This window comes from Dipteris shenzhenensis, chromosome 22 (genome assembly GCF_047967505.1).
Source record: "Dipteris shenzhenensis isolate YYH24624 ecotype China chromosome 22, Dip_SZ_1.0, whole genome shotgun sequence".
Lineage (NCBI taxonomy): Eukaryota > Viridiplantae > Streptophyta > Polypodiopsida > Gleicheniales > Dipteridaceae > Dipteris > Dipteris shenzhenensis.
The window spans coordinates 11,523,923-11,536,178 of record NC_141617.1 but is presented as its reverse complement, the minus strand read 5'-3'; the positions used below and the strand labels follow the sequence as shown (position 1 = coordinate 11,536,178).

At 41.7% G+C, this 12,256-nt stretch overlaps 1 protein-coding gene across 3 annotated transcripts in view; it reads right to left on the bottom strand.

Annotated features, from left to right (window-relative positions):
• Window positions 1-1,396: 1,396 nt before the first annotated feature.
• LOC147887731 (protein TIC 21, chloroplastic-like) overlaps window positions 1,397-12,256 on the bottom strand; it is a 54,771-nt gene continuing 43,911 nt past the window's right edge. The window contains exons 4-5 of one of the 3 annotated variants that reach the window (XR_015543133.1): window positions 1,584-1,859; window positions 1,397-1,535 (exon numbers count right to left, since the gene is read on the bottom strand). Coding sequence is in view for 1 of the 3 variants with exons in the window: in XM_087393622.1 (XP_087249748.1) it covers window positions 1,743-1,859 (117 nt within the window). In the remaining 2 variants the exon portion in view is untranslated. Of the gene's footprint in view, window positions 1,860-12,256 lie in introns of all 3 variants that reach the window. The other 2 variants (XR_015543134.1, XM_087393622.1) reach the window with 2 other exon arrangements.

The following is a 12,256-nucleotide window of genomic DNA, read 5'->3' as shown; positions in this document are numbered from 1 at the left end:
ACTTTTATGAGTCATAATAGTCCAAATGTGATACGTCAAGGATTCATAAGACTTACACTCTTTTCAAAAAGTAATTCTCTTAACCAAGTATGAGTGGATGCCCAAGATTATGGTGTTAACAATAAGCAAATAAAATAGACCATTTTACATCAAGTGGGTTGCTTTTATCCACTAGAGACTCCATCTAGTAATGGAAAGCATCTCTATGAATTTTATTATTGATTTACCTACAACTCAAAGTCACAATTCTATATGGGCAACATCAGATAGATTGATTAAGGTGACTCAATTTATTCCAAGTAGGGAAAATGTGAAAAGAGATGTAATTGTTTTGTCAAATATATTTTCAAATTGTATGAGCTACTAGCCAGTATTGTTAGTTAGTATGACCATGACTTTTGGAGAATTATCTCCCACACCTTGGAAACAAATTAAATATGAGCATGTCAAATTATCCAATCAGAGGCTCAGATAAAAAACATCGATCAAACTTTCAAAGATATGCTACATGCATATGTTAGAGGTAGATGAAATGGGAAGAGTATCTTCCAATTCTAGAGTTTGCCTACAATACTTGGGAAAATTCAATGACCTATATTCATATTTACATTGAAATTTCATCCTAGATCACCTCAATCCGTAGTGCTTGAAAAGCAAAACATACTTGAAAAGGAAAACATACAGGCAAACAAAGATTCCCAACTTACGATAAAAAGAACTCAACCTAGAGGCTAAAAATCGTGGATCCACATAGAAAAAAGGTTGAGTTTAATGAGCTTGAGATTGCCTAAGCCCTCTAAACCCTAAAGATTCGACAAAAGTACTACTTGAAATGATAGAACAGGTTCTCAGATTTAATTAAACCAGTCGAAGAGAATTCTTGATGTGGAAAGAGAAACATATATGACATAAAATCATTCAAAAATATTCTAGTTAAGTGAAAGATGGTTCAAAAGACAAGGCTACAAGGGAATTGTGTAAGCAAACTCGAAGAGCGATTTCCTAAAATTTTCATGGAGGATGTCAACCCAGAGAGAGAGAGAGAGAGAGAGAGAGAGAGAGAGAGAGAGAGAGCTTATATAAGCTAGAGTGAAACAGCAGAAGAGACATAATGAGAGAGGATGAAAAAAATAATAACAAGGAAAGAGCAAGCATACTTGGATGAAAAACGGTCTTGAGACGTATATTTGACAAGGCAAACTGATATGATTCTCTAATTGGGAGACAACAGTTTTATTTACAAAGGCAGATTATATGTAATATAAGCATTAGATCCCATGACTTGTCAATGGAAGCCGGCACATTAGGAGGATCAAAAGAAAACAGTATCTGGAAGTTCTGTAGCTCTATAGACGAAGAATAGGTACTTCTACTAAGTACAAGAATATAAGCCAACACATGATTGCATGAAGTGCTAAGATAGCAACACAATAGAGAGCAGAAAAGAGGCTGTTTAAAGCTCATTTAGGCTTAACACCAATCTCACGGTCCTAAAGGTCCTGCTAGATTTTCTTTGAAACTAAACCTCTCTCTCTCTCTCTCTCTCTCCTAAAGGTCCTGCTAGATTTTCTTTGAAACTAAACCTCTCTCTCTCTCTCTCTCAGATCCATGTGACCAGACACCAACCCCACTGCTGTGATTTTCCATTGAGTACACACCCTCCTTTGAAAATCTCCTTCTTACATTATCAGCAGTTAAATTTTCAAATATAGATATACAATATCTAATGATATTTCAATCCATTAAGCTGGCTTAGGAATCACGTTCTCAGGAGGCGGTTGAGACAGCGTCACCGAACGGAGCAGCTCCAAAGAAAATATTAACCCCAAAAAGTGTGAAAGTAAAGTGTTTGCAGATGCCTGTGCATGAAAAAAAACAATGTTAATAAAAAAATATCGTTAGGTATAGGCAGGTTTTTTTCTTTTTCAAATAAAAAATTCTGCTCCATGCATTAACAGAGATGCACCCCAAAAAAGAAAAATAAGTATGCAAAGCATCCATTTGAAGTAGCAGTCTCATTTGGCAATCATACTGCAGCAAAACCCAATCAGAATGAGGACTCTCCAGAACGAGGCAACACATACATAACAAGCCAAACATAAATGGGATTATGAATCGCATTTTCTTCATAGAAGCCCCAAATCAAAGACTGATGTTCCTTTGTCTGAGTCCTTAGTGGCTTACAATCTACATCAGCCATCTATGTACAGCTCTAACGTGAGAGACATTGATTAATTTCCTTTGAAGTCTAAGGTTGTTAAAAATTCCATTTTCTCGCCCTCTACGTGACAGCCCATTACAGCAGGTTTTTTTCTTTTTCAAATAAAAATATTCTGCTCCATGCATTAACAGAGATGCACCCCAAAAAAGAAAAATATGTATGCAAAGCATCCATTTGAAGTAGCAGTCTCATTTGACAATCATACTGCAGCAAAACCCAATCAGAATGAGGACTCTCCAGAACGAGGCAACACATACATAACAAGCCAAACATAAATGGGATTATGAATCGCATTTTCTTCATAGAAACCCCAAATCAAAGACTGATGTTCCTTTGTCTGAGTCCTTAGTGGCTTACAATCTACATCAGCCATCTATGTACAGCTCTAACGTGCGAGACATTGATTAATTTCCTTTAAAGTCTAAGGTTGTTCAAAATTCCATTTTCTCATCCTCTACGTGACAGCCCATTACAGATTCTGTCCTACTCTTCTATTGTGAATCAACTTAATGAGGGCTTTGCTGGCCTCCACCGGGCACGTCATTGTGCAACACAAGGTCTTATTCGAGCTCTTGGCATGTCCATTGGCCCGCGGATAGTAAGATGTGCATTTCCTGTGGATGATGACGAACTCGCTCATTAGTATGTGAATTGTATCATTGCGACTTGTCTCATTAACAAAGTGTGTCCCTCATCACTCACAATTTCAAGTGGAAGGCCAAAACATGATATGACATTCTCGTACAGTAACTCAACAGTCGTTCTCACATCAGTTTTCCTGGTGGCCTTAGCTTTTGCCCACTTTGTAAAATAATGTGGCCACGAGAGTGTCTTGGGCCTGATTTCCTTTAGCTGCTGCTGTACTAATTGGCCCCACAAAATCGATACCCCGTTTTTCAAATGCTTGATCTGTAAGGACTCCTATTAGGGGCATGTAATCTTGGCTGTGGGGCATGGAGATTCGTTGGCAAGGATCACATCGCTTGACAAATTCAGCAGCATCCTCGAAGAGCGTGGGCCACCATAATCTTGCTTGCAGTACCTCGCGGGCCCTAAGCTCTCTGATGAAATGACCAGCTGCGATGCCTGATTGGGCTTCGTCCAAGACCTCCACAAACCCCTTTAGCCCGATGCCTACCATGTGGGCTCTCCTTTAATTGCTTCATCGAAAAGTAGCCTTTCTAGGCCTTCCCTACATGTCCTATACCATTGCTTAGGCCTAGAATAGCCCCTAGACCACCAAACCTCAAGCCCTCCTCGTCTCCCACCCATATGGTGGTCTGGATATTACAATCAACATAACATCCCCTATGCTGATTGAGAAATCAATGGAGAAATTAGTGGCTAAGTAGCAAGATGGGAGTGGAACAACCAAAATAACTCTTGTACTTTATTCATGAGAGGAGGCCAATCACAACCTACTAACTGACACATCATCAGTCACACACACACGTGTTCACACACTCACTCGTGTGATCACACTCACAACCACAGACCTTGTAATCCTTGGTATGGACCCCAATACATCAATATGTACCATCATAACCCCCCACAAATTGATGACCTCAACCCTAGCAGTAGTCCATGGGAAACTTCATGGCTTGCCCACCTCTAGTGACAACACTCATGATCCCAACCTAGCACTCACTCTAGTTGCATCAGCAACTAACTCATTTGGGCATCTTCACCCCAACATGATCTCACTCTAACTTTGGTCTTGGTTTGCAATGACTATGCATGGAAATCCCCATGGGTCTAAAAGGTAAAACCTCAAACATAAAGCTAACAATCGTTTGAGGGGGACATCCCAGGGCAAAGAACCCTTATTGATCACACACACAAACAACTAAGTTGAAGATGTGGGGACATTCCCCCCCTTGATGGCAATCTTTTTTTGGCATCGTTTCCAAGCCACCATTGTATCAAACTCATAAACTTGCTTGTCCATTTAATTGTACTTGGTGTCGCTATGAAGCAAAGTTTTGATTCTTTATGTATCTTCTTGGTATACCAAAGCATAATCTTTTTGTCCATGTAAAGCAAAGTATCCAATTCTAGGCAAGGTCAATCTAATGTCTTACAAGGTTTGACAAATAGACTCAAGCAAGATGAACTTGAGAACATATTCTTCGAGAGCACAATCATCATGTCATCCCCATATAGATGCAAAGAAGTTGCATACATCATAAGATATATTGCATAGACCACTAAGTCATCTCCATAAATGCAAAGTACAATGACACCCATGAGTTCCATAACTGAGTTCTAATCCTCAAGAAGAGTCAATATACTGAAAACTTTTAGTCAAGGTCAAAAGCCCCAATTTTTAGTTGACTTGGTTAACCCTTTCAAAGCTAAAACTGTCCAAAATAGCAACCAGAGATAGCAGCAACTTGGAGGATGAAATTCAACCAGCAGCAAGCAGCTTTGAGAGGACTTTCTAGGTAGATAAAAAGTCTTGTACCAGAGATCATCCACTAATGCTGCGTCGGTTTGTCTGTGAGAAATGCACCATTCTCGACTAGTTTTTCGTCGATTTTTCCTCGAATACTAAAGCATTTGGGCTCAAATTTGAACTGCAGCTAGCTCATAGAGTCGCCCAACTGTTGCTAAGAGGATTGACGAAATATGACTCCAGCACACGGAATTATGCAAAAGTTTGACAAGTGAAGAAGCTGTCGGCACGGGTGACTAGAGCAATATTTCACTAATTGCTTGGGAGTGGAAATTCGCCCTATTGAGAGTATTCTACAACTCAAAGCATTTTGGAAATGGTGGCCTACAGAGGGAGAACAAGTGCTTGAAAATTCTGCTCAAAAGATGAAAAAATGGAGAAGAAGAGAGTGTGAGGAAGAAGATGATGACGTGGCTAGAAATGGCTTAAGGAGGCTCATGGTTGCTAAGTGGCTCTGATACCACATGTTGGATCATGGCTAAGTAGCAAGATGGGAGTGGAACAACCAAAATAACTCTTGTACTTTATTCATGAGAGAAGGCCAATATATAGGCACTTGGATACATACATGAGAGCCAAGCTCCACTAATTTCTCCATTGATTTCTCAATTAGCATCTCTCAATCACACCACACTCTGCAGGCCTTCTGGAAGGCCTTGTGGGAGAGCTGGCGGCCGCGGAAGATCTCCTACTTCCTTTGGCTTCTCGCCCACAAAGGTCTTCCAGTGGGGAGCTGGTTGCGGCAGGTTGGTCAGGATGGACGTTGTCAGATCTGTCATGAGGACGAGGAGTCACCAAAACATTGCCTGTGGAGCTGCACTCGCGCCCAGGAAGTGTGGAGGTGGACCTTCGGGATCCTTACTCGCGCAGCACCGGAGTTAGGTTTGATCACATGGGGCGCGTTCTGCTGGTGCAGCACCGCACCTGGCTTTCATCAGTTGTTCGAGGCATGTCCGCAGGACCCCACGTTCCTTATCACACAGGGGACTTGGGGGCCGCTCGAGAGCATTCCGCCGCACCTGGCAGAGGCTGACACAGGATCTCAGGAGAGGCATCCAATCTGGGAGATTATTAGCAGCATCGCAAGATGGCACATTTGGACCTCGCGCTGCGCGCAGATCCTCGGTGGCACCTCCCTTTCGACTGCCCAGGTCATGACCGACATCTGGAGTGAGATTATACACGCCCTCAGAGGCCAGTGGGACCAGATACAGGGAGACTCCCGGGCTGGCCGGGAGAAGCGGAGACGTTTCCTCCGTGATTGGGACACACAGGGCCTCTTCTTCGAGCATACTTCGCAGGGCCTTCAGTGGCGCTATTCACCACCTCTCTGGCTGTTCATTCACACTCGCCTGATCCCTCCGTGAGAGTGAGCTTTACTTTTTTGTTTCCTCTTTGGGCTGCGTCCGATTTGTGAACGCAGCCCCGTCAGTTGCAAAGCTGACCTCATGTATCTTGTTTTCGAAGTAATATAATCAGCACTGTTTTTTCGGCAAAAAAAAAAAAATCACACCACACTCCTAGATTCACTCAATCACAACCTACTAACTGACACATCATCAATCACACCTAACTCAGGTACACCTACACACACGTGTTCACACACTCACTCATGTGATCACACTCACAACCACAGACCTTGTAATCCTTGGTAATGACCCCAATACATCAATTTGTCCCATCACCCTTCTCCTTAAGACATACTTCTGTAAGACTAGAATATATCCAATCATACAAATTTAGAACTTTTGTTGTCCTAAAGTGCAAAAATCTACACAGAAAATATTTGTAAAATCAGAAATGTTTGAGTTAATATGAGGCATTTTTTTAATGTGTAAGCCACTATATTCAAGTTGTTCACGTTTATCATATATATCAACCTCTAATCCTACGGTAGATTGAGAAAGTCTAAGATCTAAGAAAACACAAGAATCCCCCTTGAAGTGCAATTCAGTTCACAAGAGTCACGAGGATAGATTCCTTCTCCAAAAGCACAAGCGTCTTTGTACATAAAGTCTTGAAAGTCAGGGATATCTAGTATGGATAAATCATCTATAAAACACCTAAGCTTATGTAAAATGATAGGGCACGTATTGATAGAAATAAGATGTTGCATAAACTCAAATTCAGAAGTGAAAAGATAAAAGTTTGATAAAAAGACAGCACAATTAGTGCCCATAGGGATTCCTATAATTTGTTAAAATAAAGAATCACCTATTATGATGTAAAGATTATCTAAAAGAAAATCTATCCAAGACCAAACACCTGCAATACTTACTATTCTCTATCTTTTCTTTTTAGAATCAATGTCATGGTCTTTATTATTTAGCCACAAAAAGTCAAAACACAAAGCTATTTTCTCATCTTTTAACACGTTGCATCTATCTTTGTCAAATCTCAGCTTTAAAAACTTCAGCCATTAGCTTTTCTATTCTAAACTTTAGATCTTCTAGCTCAATCTTTATATAAAGCATAGTAAACTCAGAGGTTTGAAGGACTCTTCTTCCTAAATGCTTCGAGAGGAATTTAAAAATCTTACAATAGGAATCACTCCTACAGAGTCTTTTAAAATCCAGCTTGATATTTGCTTCCTTTAATAAGTCCCTCCAAAGTTAATGGACACTAGGCAACATGGCTTTGAAGCACTAGCTTAGCCATTTAGAGACATCTGGCAAAGTAGTCTCACAATTGGCTGCAATAAATCTTGGCTTTTTTGGAGTTTTGTGAAACTTCCAAGCAGCACAAAGGAAAGGGATACTTGGATTGCAAACAAATCCAGAAGACTTGCAAGCCTTTGGTGTTTTAAGATCAGATCCTTTTGAGAAACTAAGGCAAGGGCATAAGTTTTGGCAGACGAGTTCACTTCTCTCAAAAGACATTCCAAGTAAAAAAAATTGCAAATAAAAAACAGAGTTATTAGAACATTTGTCCATATAAGAAATGACAAATTACCTATGGAATTTTCGAAGAAGAGTTCCATATTCTTTAGAGAGATGTTACTTTGCTTTCAGCAATTAACAAAAGGGACTTCTTCTAGTTTCAAAGCAACTTTCTTTAAAATCTTCCCTTTCCATTCTTATCAGATATTTTGAACTCCTAAACTTTCTTTTATTTGCAAAAGCAAACTTTGAGATTCCCTTATCAATAGCTTTTAAAAGGCAAGACTCTTTAAAAGACTACAATCGAAATTTTGTGCCTTTCATGAAAAGGTCTCTTAAATTACTAGAAAGTAAAATTGAAGTATCAGCTGCTGTGACTACATGTCCTAAATCAGCATCAATAAAGCTTTGGAATCTCTTACTTTACAACAACAAGGTTCTCTAAGGATAGAGCATTTTTAAAAGACATATACCTAGATGAATCCACGAACATTCCCAAACTCATCCTCTCAAAACACAACATAGTGCAGTTTCAATCTCATGATAGTCACTCATAAGGTTGAAAACCATAAACTCCATCACGGATAGCAGGGACTTAACCCCGACATGTTTGAATTTGCGAGATGTGAATCATCCATAGAGATAGCTAGTCATTGACATCTCTATGGATGATTCACAATACTCATATACAGCCCTCCAAAAATGACTATTGAATTTGCTATCCCGGTCACTAACTATACCAGTGGATGGCCAGAATAACATAGCTCATTTTGGACAATCAATCCACGATTACCTAGACAAAGTCGTCTCCCCTCTATGTCCTAAGTAATCCCACAATTAAACCCATAGACTCTAGAGAAACTTTCCCATTTGCTATATGGAATCTCTAAATGATATAATAACATGCCTACCTTTGGCTTTTTGTCTACAGTCCACCCAGGTCAGTGGGCCAATAAAGGGAACAGACCAGTTGCCCTACCAGTTGGCAGGTCATATATGGGTCGATGTAATTCGCAGCCTGATCAGTTGTCCTACAGTTGGTGGAATAGGGACAGACTGAGGTCCCTCTTGTTCTATTCATTTGGGGCCTTGCAAGCACACTGAAATCACTGAAGCTCACGAAGGAGCATGCAGCTTCCAAGGCAGAAACTTGGCTGCACGTGACAAGACTCTGAGGGAGCAACTTTGTGTATAGTTTTGGCCCATTTTGGCAAAGATATTATTGGCTGTTCTACTGCTGTCCATCATTCCAGATCTAAATGTTTGTGAGTTTATACGTGCACACGATTGTCGATTGAAGTTCAACACACATCAGTGTTTCCTTTGGTTCAAAGTTCTTCCATCGGTTCCAGTGTTGAAAATGGGGAGAGGGTGAGAGACACATGACTGGAGACAAGAGCTGAGGCACGAACTGATGTTAATAGATTGATATGTTCACAGCAAGTACATAGATTGTTCCTACGAAGTAAAAAACTCTCTCTCTCTCTCTCTCTCTCTCTTTCTCTCTCTCTCTCTCTCTCTCTCTCTCTCACTTCAGCACTTCAGCGCATGAAGGCGAATTTCCCACCCTCTTTCCGTCTGAGATCAGCCTATCAGATTCCGCCACTTTTATAGGCTGGGCAAGCCTTATCTTCCCACACAGACACCTCATAGATGAGGTCACACACAAGAGAATCTAGATCCTATAATCTCTTCACACTCACACAACTGTAGGACACTCCTAGGACTCTAGGACCACACACACTAGGACTCCGATTCCAACAAACCCCCCTTCGGAGCTAGGGTGAGAAACTATGACATCTTCCAGACTGTGCATCCCAGGCAATCTCAGAGGCTAACAGCTGAGCATAATTCAGAGGTTGAACCAAGCACTCTCATGGCTTAGGTGTCAACGTGATCAGAGACTCAAATCTGAGCATGGATGCATGACCAACTCATAGATCTAGGGAGTACACCAACATCCTGGAACTCAGCCAGGCCTGATAAAGGAAAGACATAACAACCCCCCTGTCTCCTAACTGGGTACATGGAAATAAGTGGAGCCTTTTATAGGACAAGGCACACAAAATGAAAAATTATTACATCATTTTAGGGGGACTACCCAAGGCAGAGTACCTAACACACATGACTCTAGAAAGCCCACTCTTCATCTATCACCTCATGGAGGGATAGACCAGAAACAGCAGCAGTGCAGGCTTGTTCCTCAGGTCCAGAAGGTGTAGCTTCATCGTCTTCGTCCTCGCTCTGCTCCACAACCAGATTAGCATGTTCTTTGGCTTGTACCTTTGCCATCTTCTTGAAGCAACGATCCTCTGGATGGCCAAGTTTCTGACAGTAATTACATTTAAGAGGTTTTCCTTTCTTCTTGGGCTTATTCTTGAGAAAGAATGCTTTGCCAGATTCGAAGGAAGATTTTGCTTTCTCTGTAAGCCTACGGTCCTCATCAATGAGATGAGCTACCATATCCTTAAAGCTCATATTGCGGCTAACTCTTAGGACAGCAAGGATCTCATTGTACTTGGAAATGTCTTCAATACTTGAGAGAAGTACAGCAACTTGATCATCATCTTCAACAATGGCTCGGATGGCAGATAATTGTTGGAGAATTCACCCAAGATTGCTCAAGTGTTCATTGATGGTTTCAGTTTCCTTCATCTTGAGCTTGAAGAGTTTTTGTTTAAGAAATACTTTGGAATTATTGATCTTATTTCCAAACAAATTCTCTAATTCCCAAACGTCATTTGCAGTCTTATCAAAATCCACATGGTGGATAAGGTTGTCAGCTAAAGCTAGGCCAATGATAGCCATTGCTTTATCATTTTGGTTCTCCCACCAACTGATTCTAGCATCATCACTTTGGGGTTTTGGCTCCTTGCCATTGGTGATATTCCATATCCCTTCTCGCATAAGAAGAAGCCGGAGTTTCGTCTGCCAAGTTGGGAAATTGCTCCCTGAGAATTTCTCGATGAACGAGGAGTTTTTTATGCTATCCATTGGTGGGAAGGTCTTAGCTGTTATTACAGCCAGTGTCTAAATCCCTTACAATATTTACTCAAATTTCAAAAAAGGCCCAAATTTTACATGGTAGAAGCTTCAATTATGCCAAAGGAAGACACAGGACAGAAAAGCCCTAAATTTTTGGGTTAGGGTTGCTGCAAAATTAGGGTTTGCAGAAAATTGGGGTTTCTGATATTTTTTCTCAAAATATGAAAACCATAGTGCAGAAGAGGCCAAATATGCCGAAATCCCCAAAAAATACTGAAAATCTGGGCTAAAAGTGCAAAAGTCGACTTTTAGGACAAAATTGACAATTTTTGCCCATTTTTGCAGATTTTAGCACCAAATGATCCTGAAGTTGCTATGCAGAGGGTCGTCTAGCATAAATGAGGGTAGGCGACCTTGAAAATTTGCTGATGGAGCAGTTCAAAGTTGAAAACGGGTTAGAATTCCCCAAAAAATGCCACGAACTGCCGGAAGCAGCCACGAGTTGTTGCAAACTACTTGAAAATAGTCACGAACTTCTACGAACTGCTGGAAAAATGGGCTGCACAGCTGCAACGTCACAGGTAGTTAAAGTTATGTGCCTAGCAAGTGCTTTGCCACCCACCCGTCAGTTGTTGTTGACGATTGCTCATGAGGTGGTTCGTGCAGCGCTGACATGCGCATCAGTGACACTTAGGAAGGAGATTGACGCAGATCAAAGCATGCATCACAAGTCACAGGCAGTAGCAGGACATGTGCACATGTGCATTGCCGTCAGTTGCTTCTTGGAGAGCACCGTCAGAGGTAATAGTCATGCACCATAGTCTTTGGGTAGATAGATGCGCTGTAGAACTTGATGACGGGCAGTTGATCTTCAGAGGGATGGCTATGAGCAGATTGCGAGGGAGGCGTGAGCAGACTGTGAGGGAGGACGTGCAGAATGGCGCAGCAGGAAGATAGCGGGCAGTATTACGAGGTAGGGCAGCAAAGGCGGGTAGAAGAGCGAACAGAGGAGCGGGCAGAAGATCCGCAGGATGGTGGGTTTGTTTGCTGTTTGCTGCGGGCTGAATGGCGAATGTTGCAGGAGCAGCAGCGTGGGCAGAGAGGTGCAGCGTAGAGCAGCAGTTGCGTGGGCACGAGCTGCAGCGTGGGCAAGAGCTCAGTCAAGGAAGACCTGCTCTGATACCAACTGTTGAAAATGGGAAGAGGGTGAGAGACACATGATTGGAGACAAGAGCTGAGGCACGAACTGATGTTAATAGATTGATATGTTCACAGCAAGTACATAGCCTCTTTTATAGGCTGGGCAAAGGCTCTGGAATAGAAAAATTTTTGCTGACTTGCAGAAATTTTTTTGGCAAAGGCTCTGGAATAAAAAAATCGCTCTCTTCTTTTGGCTTTCTATTCAGGATGGGATAGCAGTGAACCAATGGAGATTTAGGTTCGAAGCTGACTCTTCTTGCCCTCGTTGCCTTTCTGCTTTGGAAACAATACAGCACTACCTTTGGGATTGCAGACAGGCGAGAATCATATGGAAGGGTATTGCAAGACTTTTCAGCACTTTTGTTCACCTACCCTTCTTCATGACCTGGGGATCAGTGGCTTGGCTCACTCTTTCAGGGCCCCAGGTCTTCTTTGAGAGACTTGACTCCTCTTGGGCTCTTCACATCCGATGACATCTCGTGGAGTCGTGCTCTCTAGAGGATGTTCCCGCCACTC